Source organism: Schistocerca serialis, chromosome 1, assembly GCF_023864345.2.
Source record: "Schistocerca serialis cubense isolate TAMUIC-IGC-003099 chromosome 1, iqSchSeri2.2, whole genome shotgun sequence".
Taxonomy (NCBI): domain Eukaryota; kingdom Metazoa; phylum Arthropoda; class Insecta; order Orthoptera; family Acrididae; genus Schistocerca; species Schistocerca serialis.
In genome coordinates, this window is record NC_064638.1 from 741,042,820 (window position 1) to 741,065,759 (window position 22,940).

The window sequence follows — 22,940 nt, forward strand, 5'->3', positions numbered from 1 at the left end:
TTGCAAAGGGCTCCCGAGCTTGTTGCTAGCAAGTATACACTCACCTTTACTGAGCGAGCAAAAAAAGAGTGCGAGCAAGGCACTTAGGGCCAAGTGCGTCGTTTAATGAACAAAGTAAGAGCATATGGACTATCAGACCAATTGTGTGATTGGACTGCCAATTGTGTGATTGGACTGAAGAGTTTCTAGATAACATAACGCAGCATGTCAATCTCAATGGAGAGAAGTCTTCCGAAGTAAGAGTGATTTCAGGTGTGCCGCAGGGGAGTGTCGTAGGACCGTTGCTACTCGCATTATATACAGGGTGTTACAAAAAGGTACGGCCAAACTTTCAGGAAACATTCCTCACACACAAATAAAGAAAAGATGTTATGTGGACATGTGTCCGGAAACGCTTAATTTCCATGTTAGAGCTCATTTTAGTTTCGTCAGTATGTACTGTACTTCCTCGATTCACCGCCAGTTGGTCCAATTGAAGGAAGGTAATGTTGACTTCGGTGCTTGTGTTGACATCTGTGAACGTTTGGGCAGGCATTGTTGGTGATGTCTTGATTGGGCCCCATGTTCTTCCACCTACGCTCAATGGAGCACGTTATCATGATTTCATACGGGATACTGTCCCTGTGCTGCTAGAACATGTGCCTTTACAAGTACGACACAACACGTGGTTCATGCACGATGGAGCTCCTGCACATTTCAGTCGAAGTGTTCATACGCTTCTCAACAACAGATTCGGTGACCGATGGATTGGTAGAGGCGGACCAATTCCATGGCCTCCACGCTCTCCTGGCCTCACCCCTCTTGACTTTCATTTATGGGGGCATTTGAAAGCTCTTGTCTACGCAACCCCGGTACCAAATGTAGAGACTCTTCGTGCTCGTATTGTGGACGGCTGTGATACAATACGCCATTCTCCAGGGCAGCATCAGCGCATCAGGGATTCCATGCGACGGAGGGTGGATGCATGTATCCTCGCTAACGAAGGACATTTTGAACATTTCCTGTAACAAAGTGTTTGAAGTCACGCTGATACGTTCTGTAGCTGTGTGTTTCCATTCCATGATTAATCTGATTTGAAGAGAAGTAATAAAATGAGCTCTAACATGGAAAGTAAGCGTTGCTGGACACATGTCCACATAACATATTTTCTTTCTTTGTGTGCGAGGAATGTTTCCTGAAAGTTTAGCCGTACCTTCTTGTAACACCCTGTATAAATGACCTTGTGGATAACACCGGAAGTTCACCGAGGCATTTTGCGGATGGCTGGTTCAAATGGCTCTGAGCACTATGGGACTCAACTGCTGAGGTCATTAGTCCCCTAGAACTTAGAACTAGTTAAACCTAACTAACCTAGGGACATCACAAACATCCATGCCCGAGGCAGGATTCGAACCTGCGACCGTAGCGGTCTTGCGGTTCCAGACTGCAGCGCCTTTAACCGCACGGCCATTTTGCGGATGATGCTGTGGTATATCGAGAAGTTTTAACAATGGAAAATTGTACTGAAATGCAGGAGGATCTGCAGCGAATTGACGCATGGTGCAGGGAATGGTAATTGAATCTCAATGTAGACAAGTGTAATGTGCTGCGAATACACAGAAAGAAAGATCCCTTATCATTTAGCTACAATATAGCAGGTCAGCAACTGGAAGCAGTTGATTCCATAAATTATCTGGGAGTACGCATTAGGAGTGATTTAAAATGGAATGACCATATAAAGTTGATCGTCGGTAAAGCAGATGCCAGACTGAGACTCATTGGAAGAATCCTAAAGAAATGCAATCCGAAAACAAAGGAAGTAGGTTACAGTACGCTTGTTCGCCCACTGCTTGAATACTGCTCAGCAGTGTGGGATCCGTACCAGATAGGGTTGATAGAAGAGATAGAGAAGATCCAACGGAGAGCAGCGCGCTTCGTTACAGGATCATTTAGTAATCGCGAAAGCGTTACGGAGATGATGGATAAACTCCAGTGGAAGACTCTGCAGGAGAGACGCTCAGTAGCTCGGTACAGGCTTTTGTTGAAGTTTCGAGAACATACCTTCACCGAGGAGTGAAGCAGTATATTGCCCCCTCCTACGTATATCTCGCGAAGAGTCCATGAGGATAAAATCAGAGAGATTAGAGCCCACACAGAGGCATACCGACAATCCTTCTTTCCACGAACAATACGAAACTGGAATGAAAGGGAGAACCGATAGAGGTACTCAGGGTACCCTCCGCGACACACCGTCAGGTGGCTTGCGGAGTATGGATGTAGATGTAGATGTAGATGCGTCTGTTCACTGTCCCTAGTGTTGCAGACTGAGATGGAGAACGAAACCAGTGTGTGTGTGTGTGTGTGTGTGTGTGTGTGTGTGTGTGTGTGTGTGTCGTCAAAGCCAAAAGTCTTGAGGAACTCCCCAGAATGGTGATGAATTCCGGTAACACTGCTAGCATATGAACCGAGTCGTTATATGTAAAGTGCAGCTACTCTCAGAGATCCAGTGTGGGCTTCAATTACCATATGCCAGCAAAACCTGGTAGATATTCCAGTGCACTAATGCGGAACCGATTGACGCTAGAAAAAAATTAGTTCCAATTTAGGCCACCAGGTGCAAATGTGGTACTCTACAGCACCTTATTGACGTCTCTGGAGCCTGTATTGGACAAACTGCGTAAGTGGCAATTAATAATAAAACAAGCATTATGTCTTTCTCACTTGCTTAACCTTTCCTGACCACATCCTGTTCCTAATCCATTACATATGGAAATGTTTCTTTACGTCTTTCTTTCATTCACAGCTCCAGATTTCCACCTGGTGGTCATAATTGGAACTATTTTTTTTCCAGCGACAATCGATTTCGCATTAATGCAGTAGCATATCTACCAATTTTCGCTGAAATATGATAATAGCAGCCCACAATGGATCTCTGTGAGTAGCTGTGCTTTAATTATAACCACCCAGTACAATGTTATTGATCTACTAGTTTGTTCTCGAACCCAACGTTGATTAAAAGGGAATGTATGTAACAATGCTTATATGACATATTCCGTAAAACAAAAATAGCTATAAAATCATTTACTACAAATCGTTAAGGAAAACTCGTAAATTATTGTGAACTATGTATATTATATTCCATAAAGCAAATTCTGGACACGTTTACTGACATGTATTGGAAACGTAAATGTAACAGGTACTTTGGTATGTTGACATGTTTTATTAAGGACAATAAAGTGCACAAATTATTTGCATAGTAAAACTGTGTATTGTCAAGGAACAGACATTGTCGTTATCAAACTGATTCTCACTGAACTATGCAAAAGACGATTTTTAGAGAAAATCTGATTGTCTGGACATTTTTCAGTAATTGTAATACTTTGGCACGTTTTGTAAGACAAAATTGTATTTTTTCTTATATTCTGAGTCGTTAGGAATTTGTAAATGTAAGGATCTATTATGGTTACAACATTAATCAAAATATGGTTAGTAAAAATGGAAGTTCGTAAAAGTAGTATTACGTAAAATGCCTACAAATGATAAAGAAGTTGTAAAGTATTTTAATGTATTCATTCCTGTTACTAATATTTTTTACTGTCAGTTGTCGTATAACGTGAGTAGTAGTCACTCGAACTTGAGGAAATGAGTACAGTAAAAATTGAGTACAGGAAACTGTACGTACTAATAATGAATAAAAAACAGTGCACTACTCAGTGGAATCGACATCCTTCCGTGATACGGGGAGGTGGGCCTTCCCCACATCGAATCCGCCTCGCGGATTAACGACGAGGACTGGAGAGCCGACCAGCCTGCGGTTTCCCATATTCATCTAGATAAATGCCGCACTGTAACCCACGTCCTGCCTCAGATAAACGCTACGCAAACTTTTAGAAAACTTTGTCATACCTCAACGAACATTTACCCTCGGCGGAGACGGGTGGGGGTACTCAGATTCCATCCCCATCCTAGGGGGAGTGGGAGTATGAGGGGAGCGGGGGGGGGGGGGGGGGGGGAGGCGAAGGAGGAAAACAAGTCACGGTGGAACCTACAGCTCCATTTGGAAAGCCGTGCGGTTCTGGCGCTGTAGCCCGGAATCGCGGGACTGCTACGGTCGCAGGTTCGAATCCTGCCTCGGGCATGGGTGTGTGTGATGTCCTTAGATTAGTTAGGTTTAAGTAGTTCTAAGTTCTAGGGGACTTATGACCTAAGATGTTGGGTCCCATAGTGCTCAGAGCCATTTGAACCATTTGGAAAGCAAAACCCTGTCCTAAAATTATTATTTGAAACAATCGAAAACTCGTTCTAAAGAGCTAAAGATGTAATAAGATTCAAGAACGGCAGCTTTATTTATAAACAAAAAATTGTAGATAATCTTTCTTAGAGTTCATATTATTTTATTTTTTGACTTATACTGTCTTTAACTATTGGCAGTCTCCATGCACTAGCACTGCGACCCAAGAAATGCATTTGTCAGATTCTGTTGAACTAGTTTTATTGATATTATGAGCAAAGGCTAGTCAGCTGTGGAGACGAAAACCAGTCAGGCAAGGAATTCACGCATAACCATTCGCAGGAATCAATCGTCGAACAGATGAAGTCTGGTATCACGCGAAGAAGCCGCGCTCTATACGGCCTTTACTACCACGGTGTACCATCGGTACGTGTAATAAGCTGACGATCCTGTGACCGCTACCAGCAAGAAATGCTGATAATAAACAGCTAGCGGCCAGCGTGTCTCAGATCCCTTTTTATTATTAATGTCAAGAGGGCAAGGTGAAATGTCCATGGATTAACGTGGTGATGACGTTGACATCAATGAATTTCGTTACGTTGGTGTCTGCTGTTGCATAGTAACGTAAGTCGAGTGCATGTAAATCTCTGCTGTGCAAAGCATCGTGAAGTGGGTGCCAGAGGCTACTTCCAACTGTGCCACGTACTAGGATTTTTCTCCCGTTCCAACCGCATATCGAGTGTGGGAAGAATGACAGCTTAATCCTTTCACTACCAGTTTTATTTAAAAAACATTGATGTATGGTTATGTTAATTATGTTAATTAATATGAAACGAATATTTCCCGCCGTTTCGTTTTCTAAGGCGGCTGGGGTGGGGGATAGGACATACGAGGTTATTCCTAAGTACCTGCGGAGGGTTCAGAAGACGACTGTGCAAAAACTACAAGACATATCGAAAACAGACACACACCAGTAGTGAGAGCATCTCTCCAAGCTTGTAATAAACTACGTGTGCTCAGTGTTTACTTATTTTGTGAAGTGGCAAGCGTGAGTTCGTGGGCGCAAGCCATTGACACGATGAGTCAGGGAGAGTTCGGAGGCAGCCCGCTTTGCGAATTTGGTAATTCGATGTGACATTACCGTGATGGCGGTTAACAATGACACTCGAGGACAGTACAACTACAGCAGCAGTCTGTAATTATAAGAATTCTGCTAACCATTAGTGGGCTACCTTTTAATAGTCGGACATTGATACGTAGCAGTAACATGCAACAAATTCCAATTGGTTCTCTGTAAACCTATCGTGGGACACATACGTGCCGATGGTAGTCAAAGGGTTAAACGCCTCTCTGCGCGCTGTAATGAGGCAAATTCAGTGTCGCGGTCCCTACGGGAGCGATACGTAAGGGGATGTACTCCGTTCCTAGATTCCTCGCTACTGCTGTTTCTTGAAACTTTGTAAGCAGGCTTTTGGGGGGTAATTGGTGTCTGTCTTCAAGCATATGCCTGTTTAGGATTTTCAGCATCTCCGTGGTGCTCTCTTGCGGACAAAACAAATCTCAGTCCATTCATGCTGCCAACTTTACAACGGAACTATCTGTTGCTTGATAGTACTCAGATTTAATTACGGAACTAATCTGATAACACTGTTGTATCTAATTATACCTGTTAGCACATCATAGTCTCTTTCTATAGTAAGTAAAGCAGCCATCAGACTGAAGTTTCAAGATTGTTTTGAGCACCACTGACTTTTACTGGGCATAGTCGTGTTGGAGGTGGTACGCCGTTGCTTTCCTCCGACCTGTAAACTGACTTGCCCAGTCGTTTACAGGACGCCCTACAATTTAAGCTGGATTCCGAACCACGGCATTTTTCACTGCCAGAAGTGAAAGAAATCGTAAGTGGTAGATAAAAACCCTAGAATCGCCTGTGAATCGAACCCGATACCTTTGGAATTGAAATCTGCCACTTTTCCACTGGACCACCTTTTCCTTTTTTATTCTGTCCTCCTGTCTATCTGTTCCTTTGTCTTTGGTCGTCATCAGTTTCCTTCCGATGTCGCATAACACGTTTAAAATTCCATCGGTGAAAAATTCTCTCAGTTTTATTATTGTTATTGTTATTATTACAGAGGGTTGGCAGTTCCCTTACCGAACACGGTGAGCTAGCGCTACGTCAGCCACCGAGCCCAGTTCTTCCAATACGAGTTAACAATGTTTGCTTTGCGAAATATAAAATACGTAATTTTGAATAGATTAATTAGCTTAATACGTAGAATAATTATATTTATGCAACTTTTGAGTGGTAGTATCGTGTTTGCGTTCTGCTCAAATTGATAAATTGGAATGCCCTGCCGTCAATTTCTTTCTTTTTTTACGCTTTATCCTCAACGAGTATTTATCCGAAGTTCTGAAGGTTGATAAATCCCCCTTTGTAATTTCAAAAATTAAGAAAAGGTCACTGACTTCGAACGCAGCCTCCCTTTGCATGAATATGATTCGAGTGAAGGACTTCTGATGATGATATAAGTGAAGGAAGTCCGAAAACTGCAATCACAGATGAAAAAGTCGAGAAAGTGCATTGTACGGTACAGACCGATTACTGATTAAAGGTGCACCAACCAGCTGACGCCCTAGGCATCAGTTGAAGGAGTGTGGTGCATCTGATATTAAGAATCACCTGAAAGAAGGTTCTGTGCAATATGTGTGATACATTTGTTGAATTGCGACCATAAACAAAAGCGAAAAATAATTTACTATTTTAAAAACAATCCAGCTGATCTTGTGCGCCGATTTGTCACTGTGCATTAGACACTGAGCCACTACTGCTCGTCATAAACAATACAGAGAACCAGTTCTTTGGCCGCAAGCCAGTGTGCTTGCTCGATCTAGATTGAAAACGCCACTGTTGTTATTGATTACTTTGCAAAGTGTAAACCAATAACTTGCGAATATTACACAAGTCTTCTAGGTCAAATAGATGAAAAAAATACGTGAGATGGGGTCGATGTTCCGAAAGAGAAAATAATCCATCCTTTTTTCTTAGAAAATGCAACCAATCACAAAGGTGGTTTGACAGCTGGAAATCTGATGGGTTTGAGGCTAGAATCACCCCTATCAAATGGTTCAAATGGCTCTGAGCACTATGGGACTTAACATCTGTGGTCATCAGTCCCCTAGAACTTAGAACTACTTAAACCTAACTAACCTAAGGACATCACACACATCCATGCCCGAGGCAGGATTCGAACCTGCGACCGTAGCAGTCCCGCGGCTCCGGACTGAGCGCCTAGAACCGCTAGACCACCGCGGCCGGCTCACCCCTATCCATCACACGCTATATTCTCTGACTTCCGTATATTGCAGATGTAAGGGAAGTGTTGGCTGTAATATATAATATGAGTCCAATAAAGTCATAGCTGCCATATAGGTTATGGATATTTTGCAGTCTCTCCAGAATCGCACTTGAAAAATAGAAACGTTCACTGGAGAAATGTTTCACAGGGTGTGGTGATGTAAAAGGGACTACGTTGGGAAATAAGGCTCACTTCCAGGCCAAGAATTTTTGTAATTAGTATTGATAAACGTTTCGCATTGAAATCAATCACTGAAGGTGCGACCATGAACGTGGCGATGCTGAAGAGGTCGGTACTGAACTGCCCCGAAACAACGTTACATTGTAAGCAAGCGACTTTAACTTTCAGATTATGTGCACCGAAGTTTTCACGTGGGCTTCATACAGTTACTTAAATGAAAATCCATTTTTGACTGGTGACTTACCAAATGTAGGGGAAAGAGTGGCCCAAAATGACATACCGGTACTAGGAAGTTAATTGTCTTATACAGCTCATATACGCCAATTAAAATCATATAAATGCAATTCTACATTAGACTGAGGTTTTTAGAGTAGCTAATTTTACATTCGTGATCTCTTCGGGAGGTATAAGTAGGGGGAAGCAATATATTCGATACCTCATCCAGAAACGCACCCTCTCGATACCTGGACAGCAAGCTACACCGCGATGCAGAGCGCCTCTCTTGCAGAGTCTGCCACTTGAGTTTGCTAAACATCTCCGTAACGCTATCACGCTTACCAAATAACCCTGTGAGGAACGCGCCGCTCTTCTTTGGATCTTCTCTATCTCCTCTGTCAACCCGACCTGGTACGGATCCCACACTGATGAGCAATACTCAAGTATAGGTCGAACGAGTGTTTTGTAAGCCACCTCCTTTGTTGATGGACTACATTTTCTAAGGCCTCTCCCAATGAATCTCAACCTGGCACCCGCCTTACCAACAATTAATTTTATATGATCATTGCACTTCAAATCGTTCCGCACACATACTCCCAGATATTTTACAGAAGTAACTGCTACCAGTGTTTGTTCCGCTATCATACAATTATACAATAAAGTATCCTTCTTTCTACGTATTCGCAATACATTATATTTGTCTGTGTTAAGGGTCAGTTGCCACTCCCTGCACCAAGTGCATCGTGAATAAGGTCTTTCAAAAAGTAGCCTGCACCGAATTTGTTTCTATGTAAGTTGGTGGCATTGTTGTAGCGATACAGAACTCTGCGATCAATGAGTTGTGCAGTGACTGTGCGCTGTGAGTTTTAGTAATTGTTCCATACTATGGACAGGTACACATCTGCGGGAAGGCTGCAGACAGTGAAAATACGCTATAAAATGGCGAATGCTGGACAGATATTACTAGGAAATTCCGTACAACAGTCGAGTTTTCAGGGCTACAAGGGGCGATCAGACACCATACATTGATTTCCGTACTTTAGTCTCATGATATACTAGTGAGAATTGTGTGCTACGCTGTTTCTTCTTCGAACTAAATTGAATATAGAACAGTAACAGATCAGACGAATTTCTGACAGAAATCTATACAATTTATGACTCTCTTTCAGGAGACCACGTACAAAACTGGCAATTACAATGGGTTGGCCCGGCTTTTCGGAACGAGAGTCAATTAACGGTACGGTTATGGCTCGTTTTACAGACGGGAACTTCTCGGAAGGTATCCCGTGGAGCTATTATATCAAACTTTTCGTAACTGTTCTTGGAACTCAGAAGCCTGTACGTTCTCTCTCTCTCTTCCGAAATTTCCGAAAGGATGTACAGTTTGTAGAATACAGGTAGCGTAGTCGTCAGGAAGTAGGACAATACTCCGTCTTGTGCAGGCAGAAAACTGCCGGGTCTTTCTACATCGTCAAAGTAGGTGATAAAGCTGTCTAGGTTTGTACTTAACCTCTCGGTCTTGTACTTGCTTTCATCTACAATGTTAGAACGTCACTGTATTAATAAGGCGTTCATTTAAGAGCGCGATCAAAAACGGGGAGAGACTTGGCGATGCAGCCTTGCTCCCGGTCAGTAAAGAGTCGATTCACACCTATACAGCCACTGAGGGTATGACGTATGAATACCACAGCCAATCTTTTGATTCAAGAGTCTTAGTTCCCTAGTCGTGCGGTGCGTATCCCAAAATTCAGTGTTGTTCATTACCATTTACTTCAAATGTTCAAATGTGTATGAATTCCTAAGAAATGGTTCAAATGGCTCTGAGCACTACGCGACTTAACTTCTGAGGTCATCAGTCGCCTAGAACTTAGAACTAATTAAACCTAACTAACCTAAGGACATTACACACATCCATGCCCGAGGCAGGATTCGAACCTGCGACCGTAGCGGTCACTCGGTTCCAGACTGCAGCGCCTAGAACCGCACGGCCACTCCAATTCCTAAGAGACCAAACTGCTTAGGTCATCGGTCCCTAGACTTACACACTACTTAAATTAACTTAAACTAACTTATGCTAAGAACAACATACACATCCATACCCGAGGGAGGACTCGAACCTACGGCGGGAGGGGCCGATCATTTACTTCACCCAGCCTTGTTGCAAATTAGTTTCTTACGGTGCAAACATACTACATTACAGAAGACAGTTTATAGCACTCCTCTATTAACGAATTTTTAATAGCGCAAAATGGTGATTGCTTTCTAACCCCAGTATATTTATAGGACATCTCCCGAAAGCAAAATACATTGTTTCCATACACCACAGAAACGTTTCTGACCTGAATCCAAAGACATTTTTTGCACCCTGTAGAGAGCATAAATGCTACAAGCGGTCGAAACCAACAGATTTAAAAAGCCGCCGTTGACGGTGAGATATCATCTACATCTACATCCATACTCCGCAAGCCACCTGACTGTGTGTGGCGGAGGGTACCTTGAATACCTCTATCGGTTCTCCCTTCTATTCCAGTCTCGTATTGTTCGTGGAAAGAAGGATTGTCGGTATGCCTCTGTGTGGGCTCTAATCTCTCTGATTTTATCCTCATGGTCTCTTCGCGAGATATACGTAGGAGGGAGCAATATACTGCTTGACTCCTCGGTGAAGTTATGTTCTCGAAACTTCAACTCAAACGAGTTTCAGATCCCACGTTGAAAATGGGTGGTGTAGTGATATTCGCTTGTATACAGGGTGACTTACCTAAAACTTGCAACGCAAATACAGCGGAAATGGAAAGTGCTACTGCTGTGCGGTTTTCATAGAATGGATTGGTAGTCAGGGGTTCGTATCGTTCGTCAATCAACAGATTGTAATCACATTTAGAAACTGTATTTTTTGTGCAAACATATACCTTTTTAAATGGAACAGTGCCTGTTGATATCAACAGGCTAAAAGTGGGATGGATTAGAATGACAGTGGTGTTTATTGCAGAATTCTATGGCGAGTCCGGTTTCGAGTCAGGTGTATTTTGAAAAGTTTCAACACCGATTCTTTTTTGTGCCATTCATCTTACGGAGTTGCTAGGTACGATGATGTTATGTTTGCTTAAAGTGTACTTGGTGTTCCTTGAGTTCATTGCGACTTGCTGGTTATTCAGTGTGTGACAGTCCAAGCAGTAGGCCTTTAGTGGACAATGGGATTTACCAATGCAGAAAAGCCGACATGTTCAATGTGTATGGAGAGTGTAGGAAGAATGCAGCTGGTTGTTGTTCGGTGTATGCGGCAAGAATCCCAATAAACGTCAACAATCTCGGCAGTTATTTATCAGCCTCTTCAACCAGTTACGTGAAAGTGGCAGTGTAACACCTAGACAACGTAACAGAAGGCAACACGTGACGAGAGAGGAGGGGAAAATTAATGTTCTTGTTGCTGTTACAGTTGATCCGCACGTAACCCCCGCGCAATCGCACGGGGGAGTGCCCTGAGTCAGGAACATGTCCTGCGCATTCTCCATCGACATACGTGGAATCCCTGTCACATCTCTCTCCATTAAGGGCTGCATGGAAACGGTTATGAAAATCTTGTTAACTTTTGTACGTGGGCATTACCACAGGATACTCCAAATATATCTTACAGCTTGTTCAGTGATGAAGTTACATTTACATATCATGGCCAGGTGAACCGCCGTAACATGCACTATTGGCCTGTTGACAATCGTCATTGGCTTAGACAGGTGGAAAGTTGGCGTCCACGGAGAGTGTACGTGTGGTGTGGGATAGTGAATCATCAGCTCATAGGTCCGTTTTTGATGGATGGAACACTGAACCCGTACAAATACCGCAGCCTCCTAGCAGATCATCTTCCACGGATGCTAGAAGACGTTCCTCTGCGGACTAGGAGGAACCTGTGACATCAATATGATGGCTGTCCAGCTTATAGTGCACGAAGCACTGCAGGATGTCTTCATGAATTCTTCCCAGATAGTTGGACTGGGCGCAGAGGACCTGCACCATGGCTGGCCCGTTCCCCGGATCTGGCGCTGTAGACTTTTCTCCGTGGGGAAGTTGAAAGACTTTGTCTACAAGGATATGTCAACTACATCCGATAATATGCAACGGCATATTACTGAAGCCTTCATAGAAGTCTCCGCTGACATGCTAGCACGTGAGCAGCAGTCGTTCCATACCATACTGGGAGCGTGTATTGTCACTGTCGGTTGTCATTTTGAACACAACCTGTGATGGTCGATCATCTCCTTAGTGGTCAGAACGCACCTAACTAGGGTATGCACTTTTACTGTTCTTTAGTGTGTGCTGTCACTGTTAGTGTGCAGATGTCGGCGTGGGAACATTTCAAAATACGATATCTCGTAAACGATTCACACTAGAATCCTTAAACAAACACCACTGACGTTCTAATTTAGCCTACTTTTAGTTTGTTAATGTCAGTCAGCATTGTTCCACTTGAAAACTGTATGTTTGCACAAGAAATACACTTTATAAATATTATTATAATTTGCGTATTGACTGACAATACGTGCTCCTGACTATCAATCCATTCTGTGAAAACCGCAATCAATAGCACTTTCCATTTCCGCAATATCTGCTGTGCAAATTTTAGGTGACTCACCCTGTATGCGTTGTTGTACAAGTCGAATCTGTCATCATGGTGTCTTGAAACACACCTGTTTCCATACACGTAGCGTAAGAAATAATACACTTTTATAAGAATTTCTAACGATTATAGACGAATTTCTAACATTAAGAAGTATTTTTGTCAGAAAATTAATTTGCTGTTTAAGTTACAGGTGTCTTCTAAACGGAATAAAATGTGATCTGCTGACGTATAATTAAATAAGTTTTGTCAGGTTTCGACTTTGTGCCAGTACGCTTAGTCCTAGTAAAGCGCATCGATATTTTCTTGGCTTCTCGTCTCCCTACGACTGAGTCTGTAGAGGCCGCTGGAATTCGAGCTGGGAACATGTTGATTCTTCTCGTTGCCAACTTTGGTGATCAAATGGTACTGGGCGCAACCGACTTGACGCTATAATCGTCACTGTTTAATGATACATTTCATTCCGATTATAAGTAATTTGTAGCACTAACATTTGTAATGGTAAGTCGTCTCCATTTGTGCATGGCCCCTAGCAGCTGAATTACAAATATGACGCAGCACATTATCTTGGATGCACAGTCATTGTCAGATGTAGAAGTACCTACGGATGTGACCCAGGGTAGTGTGTTGGGACCTTTGCTGTTCAGGTTGTACACTCCTGGAAATGGAAAAAAGAACACATTGACACCGGTGTGTCAGACCCATCATACTTGCTCCGGACACTGCGATAGGGCTGTACAAGCAATGATCACACGCACGGCACAGCGCACACACCAGGAACCGCGGTGTTGGCCGTCGAATGGCGCTAGCTGCGCAGCATTTGTGCACCGCCGCCGTCAGTGTCAGCCAGTTTGCCGTGGCATACGGAGCTCCATCGCAGTCTTTAACACTGGTAGCAAGCCGCGACAGCGTGGACGTGAACCGTATGTGCAGTTGACGGACTTTGAGCGAGGGCGTATAGTGGGCATGCGGGAGGCCGGGTGGACGTACCGCCGAATTGCTCAACACGTGGGGCGTGAGGTCTCCACAGTACATCGATGTTGTCGCCAGTGGTTGGCGGAAGGTGCACGTGCCCGTCGACCTGGGACCGGACCGCAGCGACGCACGGATGCACGCCAAGACCGTAGGATCCTACGCAGTGCCGTAGGGGACCGCACCGCCACTTCCCAGCAAATTAGGGACACTGTTGCTCCTGGGGTATCGGCGAGGACCATTCGCAACCGTCTCCATGAAGCTGGGCTACGGTCCCGCACACCGTTAGGCCGTCTTCCGCTCACGCCCCAACATCGTGCAGCCCGCCTCCAGTGGTGTCGCGACAGGCGTGAATGGAGGGACGAATGGAGACGTGTCGTCTTCAGCGATGAGAGTCGCTTCTGCCTTGGTGCCAATGATGGTCGTATGCGTTTTTGGCGCCGTGCAGGTGAGCGCCACAATCAGGACTGCATACGACCGAGGCACACAGGGCCAACACCCGGCATCATGGTGTGGGGAGCGATCTCCTACACTGGCCGTACACCACTGGTGATCGTCGAGGGGACACTGCATAGTGCACGGTACATCCAAACCGTCATCGAACCCATCGTTCTACCATTCCTAGACCGGCAAGGGAACTTGCTGTTCCAACAGGACAATGCACGTCCGCATGTATCCCGTGCCACCCAACGTGCTCTAGAAGGTGTAAGTCAACTACCCTGGCCAGCAAGATCTCCGGATCTGTCCCCCATTGAGCATGTTTGGGACTGGATGAAGCGTCGTCTCACGCGGTCTGCACGTCCAGCACGAACGCTGGTCCAACTGAGGCGTCAGGTGGAAATGGCATGGCAAGCCGTTCCACAGGACTACATCCAGCATCTCTACGATCGTCTCCATGGGAGAATAGCAGCCTGCATTGCTGCGAAAGGTGGATATACACTGTACTAGTGCCGACATTGTGCATGCTCTGTTGCCTGTGTCTATGTGCCTGTGGTTCTGTCAGTGTGATCATGTGATGTATCTGACCCCAGGAATGTGTCAATAAAGTTTCCCCTTCCTGGGACAATGAATTCACGGTGTTCTTATTTCAATTTCCAGGAGCGTATATTAATGACCTTGTCAACAATATTAATAGTAACCATATACTTTTTGTAGATGCTCCAATTATCTACAATGAAGTACTATTTGAAAGAAGCAACACAAATATTCAGTCAGATCTTGATTAAGATTTCAAAGTGGTGTAAAGATTGGTAACTTGCTTTAAATATTCAGAAACGTAAAACAGTGCACTTCACAAAACGAAAAACGTACTATCCTACGACTATAACATCAATGAGTCACTGTTGGAATCGGCCAACTCATACAACTGTCTGGGTGTAACACTTCGTAGGGATGTGAAATGGAACGATCACATAGGCTCAGTTGTGGATAAAGGAGGTAGTAAATTTGGGTTCATTGGTAGAATACTGAGGAGATGCAGTCAGTCTACAAAGGAAATTTCTTACAAATGACTCGTGCGACCGATTCTACAATATTGCCCAGGTGTGTGGGACCTGTATGCCCAAGTGTGTGGGACCCGCGCCAAATAGGACCAACATGGGATATTGAATATATACAGAGAAGAGCAGCACAAATAGTAACAGGTATTTTTGATCCATGGGAAATTGTCACAGAGATGAAGAGACTGAACTGGCAGACTCTTGAAGGTAGACAGAAACCATCCCGAGAAAGTCTACTAACAAACTTTCAAGAACCGGCTTTAAATGATGACTCTAGGGATATACTACAATCCCTTACGTATTTATCACATAGGGATCGTGAAGATACGATTAGAATAATTACTACACGCACAGAAACACTCAAAACATCATTCTTACCGCGCTGCGTACGTGAATGGAACAGGAAGAAACACTAATAACTGGCACAATGGGACGCACACTGTGCCAAGCACTTCACGGTGGTTTGCAGAATGCAGATGTAGATGTGGAAGTGAACCTCGGCAAGCAGCTCAGTGTCCAAATAAATCGGCGAGTAACGAGGCTCGCGTCTCTCTCACTATCAGCAGTAGCTGCGTATAGGTGTCTGATGTAGACCATTTTCGTTGCATCCAAGTTAACGACTAAGTATTTCAGCAATGTCGAAACTAAATTACTGTTGATTGCTGACGGGCAGCTTCCTTACATGAATTCCATTCTTGCTTCATAGGATGAATGCATCTCCAGTGATGCACATCTAAAATGTTAAGAAACAGAGATTGGAATGTAAAATCTGATGTACTATCTCTTAAAATTGCATCTCCAGAGAGAAGTATTTAAGAACAAAGACTAGCAGTCGGAATACACTTCAATAAATGTGTTCTGGGTGTGTGAGCGCACCATACTATGATAGTAATATCGACGTTTCGGCTTCTATTGCAGGCAGCTTTTATCATAGTGATTACTATAACATGATTCGATCACACGTCAGAAGAATTTTGTTGAAACAAATGCGCTGTAATCACTGCTTGAAGATAACGTTGCGGTGGGGGCCATGTTATGATTTTGAAACTGTTTCTTGTTGTTTTACTGAGTTGTACTGAAGGCACCCTTCAAAGATTTGTTTGTAACTCTATCGTTGGACGTGACGTTCACCGTACATAATTCTCTTCCCCAGGGAAATTCAAATGTTTGAAGGATCTCAAGGTACCCAGATCTTTGCCCAACAGGACAGCTGTAGAATCTCTCAATCGTTGGGTTTTGCGCGTACTGTCATGTACGTTTCACTAGCTGTGGAATGTTTCAAGACCACCAACTTTTTCTTCTTTAGCTCATCTGAACATCTATGGAACTGCCTCCATCGTTGGGTACACTTTGCACCTCATCTTAAAGACCTGGAACGACGGTCACTTAAGGCCTTAAGTATTTTAAAATGTCTTAGCCACAGTACGTGGGGAGCCGACAGGACTTGTCTGCTCCAGTTTTACAGGGCGTTTGTGCGATCTCGGCTTGATTATGGGTGCACGATGTATGAGTCTGCGAGGCCTTCTTACTTAAAGATGTTGGACGTTGTGCACCATGAAGGGCTTCGGTTGGTCACTGGGGGATTCCGAACTAGCCCCATACCAAGCCTCTGTGCAGAGGCTGGTGAACCGCCACTTCATATGCGGCGGCGGCTACTTACGGTGCGCCAGGCGTATAAAACTTTGTCCACATCATATACTCCTGCATACCATACCATTGCTCAGCCTCCTCTGGCACGGCTATCTCATAACCGGCACGAGTGACGCGGTCCTATGGGATTTGCGCACAGGATTTCCTCTCTGTGATGGATGTGGCTGGTCTTCATGTTTTCCGTCGCGGTTGGAGCAGATTTTCACCTTGGCTCCTCCGGAGGTCCAGATTTATTTTAGATTTGACTAATTTTAAGAAAGATAGTACATCAGATTTTACATTCCAATCTCTGTTTCTTAACATTTTAGATGTGCATCACTGTTTTATCGTCGTTTACACTGATGGCTCCAAACAGGAGAATTTCCTTGCCGGTTCTGTAGTGTTCCCTGATCATGTTACCCGGATTCGCCTCCATGATGAATATACCGTTTACGCAGCGCAGCTCCACGCGATCTTGAAGGCACTGGAGCGGATGAATCGTGTTCGGGGCAATCGATTTCTTCTCTGCTTCGATTCTCTTAGTGATTTACAATCATTGCAGAATCTGTACCCAACTGAGGAGATGGTCCAGCTGATATATGACCAACTGCACTTGCTCCAACGGCGGGGTAAGGAGGTGTCCTTCTGCTGGGTGCCTGGTCATGTAGGAATATGAGGCAATGAACAGGCCGATCGGGCTGCCAAGGAGGCCTGCAGAGAGCAGGATGTGGTCCAGTGTCCTATTCCCTTGCAGTCCGTCATCCCTGCACTCGATAAGAAGTGCATGGAGTTGTGGGAGGAAGAATGGCTGGCGGTGACGGCCAATAAACTGCAGTTGGTTAAGTCAACAACTCGGCCGTGGCGTTCCTCCTGCCAGTTGCTCAGGCGGGAAGAAGTGACCCTCACGCGTCTTCGGATTGGGCACTGTCCTCTCACACATAGCTTTCTATTACTGCGCGAGGATCCCCCGTTTTGTGATGCTCGTGGCGTGTACATCTCTGTCCGCCACAATTTAACAGACTGCATTTTATGCCGTGATGCAAGGGCAGAAGCACAAGTTGATGGGGATCTGCCCTGTGTTTTAGCTAATGACGAGACGTGTGTGTCTAGGGTTCTAAATGTTTGTGATGTGTCTGGACTCTGGCCTAAACTTTTAGGCTGGAGGTTTTAGTGTATTGCAAAGTGGCTGGCTCCTCCATTTTTTCTTTGCGGTCAGCCAGCCACTTCCATCTGCTATATGGTTTTAGCTCCCTCTACCACTTTCTTCCTGTGTTGTCCATGTCTTACTGCTGGCGGCATGCTTCGTCCCACGCTGCGGTGTGGGTAGGCACATATTTTCTCCAAGCTTGTTACCTGTGTTTTACGTTCTCTTTTATCTTACTGTTCTGAGTCTTTTCTTGACACCCGTCTCAATCTGTTACTGAGCAGGCGCTGAAGACCTTGCCATCGTGCACCCATACAACCCTCTCCCATCCATCCATCATCGGAAATCCTCCACTATGTATGGTGCACCAGTTTCAGAATGTCTCTGTGCCCTCCCAAGTTTCCAGATCTTAGCCCAACTGAACATCTATGCGACTGTCTCGATGACTGATCCACTGAGTTAATCCTCCGCAAGCTGCGAAGTGTTTCGTGACCCACAAAATTCCCAGACTTGAACACCTGTGCCGCTGGTGCGGGCAGCGCGACGTACCTGGAGGCGAAGCTTGAGCACCAGCTCCTCGAGCAGGCCCGGCTCGCAGTCGCGGAAGATGCGCACCTGGCGCAGCGTGTCCAGGTGCACGTGGATGGCGATCTCGGCCTTGAGCTTGTCGGGCAGCGCGGCGAGCACGCGCTCCTCGTCGAGCGCCTGCTTGTTGGCCCACGTGTAGGCGAACCAGCGGATGACGCGCGCCTCCAGCTCGCGTGACACGCGCCGGAACGCCATGTACTGCTTGACGCCGTCCATGCGCGTCTGGAAGTCGACGCGCGCCAGGTTCATGTTGCTGATCATGGAGCCGATGTTGCCGACGATGGTGGCGAAGATGAGGACGCCGGCCAGGAAGTCGGCCACGACGAACAGGTACTCGGCGTCGTTCTCGGGCTGCGGCGTCTCGCCTGGTGGGACAGAGGCACCACCCAGCTGAACGCCAGCGCCTTGTTTGGGAACAGAACCGGGGGGCACACAGAAACAACCAGCTTAGCACCAATCATGCGGGAGAGTGCTGCAGAGCGTGCGCAGGTGGTGGGTGGCGAAGAAGGCTAGTGCGGAGCAACTATGTATGCCAGCCTTACATTCAGTTCCTTTTTCTTTAGATCTCACTGATCACTGACAACTGCTGCTGTCGGAATATATGTTACTCAATCCCATAATCTCAAAGCAGTCTTGATTAACATGTCTCATTGCTCAGAAATTACACCGATGGAAATTTAAAATGTTACACCAGATACACCTTGACCGGGCGCTACCAGTTGGTTACTCAAGTACTCCCCGCCCTTTGGGGTATGTTGATTAAAATTTCATCCTCAAGCGAGCATATTTGCAGTGATTTCAGTGCCCAAAAAACCATTCCTATAGATGAAGAATGGCGTAGTGCTGCTACGTGTGTCTAACGTTGGTGGAACTCTTCAGGTTCAGGCTGCAATACAGCCTGTCCAGAGGACGTGCTAGTGCATCTTACCTCCATGTTTCAGATTTGGAGAAAGTTTGAATCTTCATCATTAGAAATACAGGAGATTTTGCTATAGATCGTGCAGACAATTGGCTGTAGTAGTATGAGCACTAAACGAGTGATGACGAAATTGGCTCAGGACAACACTGTGTCAAGAAGAGTAGACGCAGGTACTTCCATAAGGAATACACCACGAGTAGTCCGTGGGATTGTTTGACTGTCTCTGACGAATAGATGGACGACAGTATCTGAAATCCGGGCACAGGTTACAGGCAGTGTCGCCACCAACTGTGAGGAACAGAGTGCTGGGAGCTGGGTGGACATCTCATGTGTCGGCTACCACTGACACAATATTACATACAACAGAGACTTGCATGGTGTAGAACTAGAGTGAACTGCGGCAATGAATGGAATTCCTCAGTATTCAGAGATAAGTCCTGCTTTTGTTTATGAGGTTATATAGATGGCAACGTGTGTGTAGACGACCTGGAGAAAGGTCGCAGAAAACAGCCATTCTTGAGACCCATGTCTCTCCAACTTCATGAATCACGGTGTGGGGAGCTACTGGATACGACGACAGGACTGATTTGGTAATTCTTGAATGCAGACTGGATGTTCGACAGTATGTGGCAAGAATAGTAAATTCTGTTGCCATACTCTTTATCATGGGGATACCAAATGACATACTTCAGCAGGATAATGCAAGAGCGCACACTGCATGTCGCAGCACAAACCCTTTAAGGGATGTATGGATCACTGACTGGCCTCCTTGCTCCCTCGAATTGTCAGTCATAAACTATGTCTGCGATGTGATGGGAAGACATATACTTTTATACTGATTTACAGCCAACAGTCTTCATTCACACACACATGGTGTATCTCAGAAATGGTAAGAAACTCCTTGAGATTCTGAGGGCGTTTGCTTCAATGCTAGAACGAATACAAGAATGTATTCGTGCCTTTGGGGGTCACATTTCATAGTGATGTTGAAGGGGGACATAAGTACCTAATGAAATGAGAGTTCAGTTATTCATTACTCCATTATGTGAAGAACTTATCCGTAAGGTCTGTTACACGGTGAAGAACCACTCCAGTATTTATCGCTTTCCGATTCTGTAAGTGTATGGGCAGGTATATACACTCCTGGAAATTGAAATAAGAACACCGTGAATTCATTGTCCCAGGAAGGGGAAACTTTATTGACACATTCCTGGGGTCAGATACATCACATGATCACACTGACAGAACCACAGGCACATAGACACAGGCAACAGAGCATGCACAATGTCGGCACTAGTACAGTGTATATCCACCTTTCGCAGCAATGCAGGCTACTATTCTCCCATGGAGACGATCGTAGAGATGCTGGATGTAGTCCTGTGGAACGGCTTGCCATGCCATTTCCACCTGGCGCCTCAGTTGGACCAGCGTTCGTGCTGGACGTGCAGACCGCGTGAGACGACGCTTCATCCAGTCCCAAACATGCTCAATGGGGGACAGATCCGGAGATTTTGCTGGCCGGGGTAGTTGACTTACACCTTCTAGAGCACGTTGGGTGGCACGGGATACATGCGGACGTGCATTGTCCTGTTGGAACAGCAAGTTCCCTTGCCGGTCTAGGAATGGTAGAACGATGGATTCGATGACGGTTTGGATGTACCGTGCACTATTCAGTGTCGCCTCGACGATCACCATTGGTGTACGGCCAGTGTAGGAGATCGCTCCCCACACCATGATGCCGGGTGTTGGCCCTGTGTGCCTCGGTCGTATGCAGTCCTGATTGTGGCGCTCACCTGCACGGCGCCAAACACGCATACGACCATCATTGGCACCAAGACAGAAGCGACTCTCATCGCTGAAGACGACACGTCTCCATTCGTCCCTCCATTCACGCTTGTCGCGACACCACTGGAGGCGGGCTGCACGATGTTGGGGCGTGAGCGGAAGACGGCCTAACGGTGTGCGGGACCGTAGCCCAGCTTCATGGAGACGGTTGCGAATGGTCCTCGCCGATACCCCAGGAGCAACAGTGTCCCTAATTTGCTGGGAAGTGGCGGTGCGGTCCCCTACGGCACTGCGTAGGATCCTACGGTCTTGGCGTGCATCCGTGCGTCGCTGCGGTCCGGTCCCAGGTCGACGGGCACGTGCACCTTCCGCCGACCACTGGCGACAACATCGATGTACTGTGGAGACCTCACGCCCCACGTGTTGAGCAATTCGGCGGTACGTCCACCCGGCCTCCCGCATGCCCACTATACGCCCTCGCTCAAAGTCCGTCAACTGCACATACGGTTCACGTCCACGCTGTCGCGGCATGCTACCAGTGTTAAAGACTGCGATGGAGCTCCGTATGCCACGGCAAACTGGCTGACACTGACGGCGGCGGTGCACAAATGCTGCGCAGCTAGCGCCATTCGACGGCCAACACCGCGGTTCCTGGTGTGTCCGCTGTGCCGTGCGTGTGATCATTGCTTGTACAGCCCTCTTGCAGTGTCCGGAGCAAGTATGGTGGGTCTGACACACCGGTGTCAATGTGTTCTTTTTTCCGTTTCCAGGAGTGTAGATAGTAGTGAGGAAACACTATTACTAGGTGTGTTAGGAAAGTAATGAGACTGGAAACTGTATGTATGAACCCAGATGCTCTTGGCTTCTTCTTCTGTCCTTGATTCAATACTAGTAAAAACTCGCTGCAATTGGGACACGAGTGTTAAAAGCGACGGAAATGAAGCTGTGTTTGTCAAGTATGTGTACGAGCACGGATCGCGAAAGTATGAGGGATGTTATGCCATCAAATTTTGCGTGAAGCTTGGCAAAATCGCTGCTTTGACTTACGGAAAATTGCAATAGGATTATGAGAACATTCCTTATCCAAGGCTCAAGTATTCAGTTGGCACAAGTCCTTTTTATCTGGTTGGTAAGGAGAGGAAGACATAGCTCGCGTGACAATCTGGGTAGACTGAAATACCTTGTGAGGTCAGACCGTCGATCGACAGAATGATTAGTATTGAGCTACATTTGCAAGTGTTTATCGTCCATCAAATTTTAACACAGGATATTGAGATGTTAAAAGAGAGCGCAAAGTAAGGTTCAAAAGAACCTCGTGACAGCAGAACAACTGGAAGGATGTTTGATATTCAGCACCGCCTTCAGAGTTATCCAAAATTCTTCAGTCTCGTTTTCACAGACGACGCATTATGGATTTACGAGTATGAACTGGAGACGAAACGCCGAACTCGGATGTGGTCCACTACAAACTCTACTCGGACTAAGAAGGCGAGAATGAGCAAAGTCAAACTCAGATCGATGCTTTCTTTTTAATTTCAGGGGATCGCCAACAAAGAATTTCTGCCTCCAGGATAAACTGTCTATCTAAGGTTGTATTGGTAAGTTCTTGAAAGACTGATAAAAAGGGTGACACATGCTATCAAGACTGGGAACGCCGTCTGTGTCGTTGTGTAACTGCAGAAGAGAATTAATTTGAACGGGACTACAAGGAGATGTAAAAGGTAAAACTCATGTTTACGAGTAAAAAGGAAGATGAGTAGGAAAACCAGGCTTGTAATGTTCAAATAGAGTAGTCACATCGTAAAATTGCATATGACATGAAATGGAACA

General features: G+C 45.6%; 1 protein-coding gene across 1 annotated transcript in view; it reads right to left on the minus strand.

The window, feature by feature from the left end:
- LOC126481891 (cyclic nucleotide-gated cation channel subunit A) overlaps positions 1 to 22,940 on the minus strand; it is a gene marked incomplete at its 5' end in the record, with an annotated part of 250,818 nt that overhangs the window by 23,384 nt on the left and 204,494 nt on the right. Inside the window, one exon of the mRNA XM_050105853.1 lies at positions 18,368 to 18,771. Within this exon, the coding sequence (XP_049961810.1) occupies positions 18,368 to 18,771 (404 nt within the window). The remainder of the gene's footprint in view (positions 1 to 18,367; positions 18,772 to 22,940) is intronic.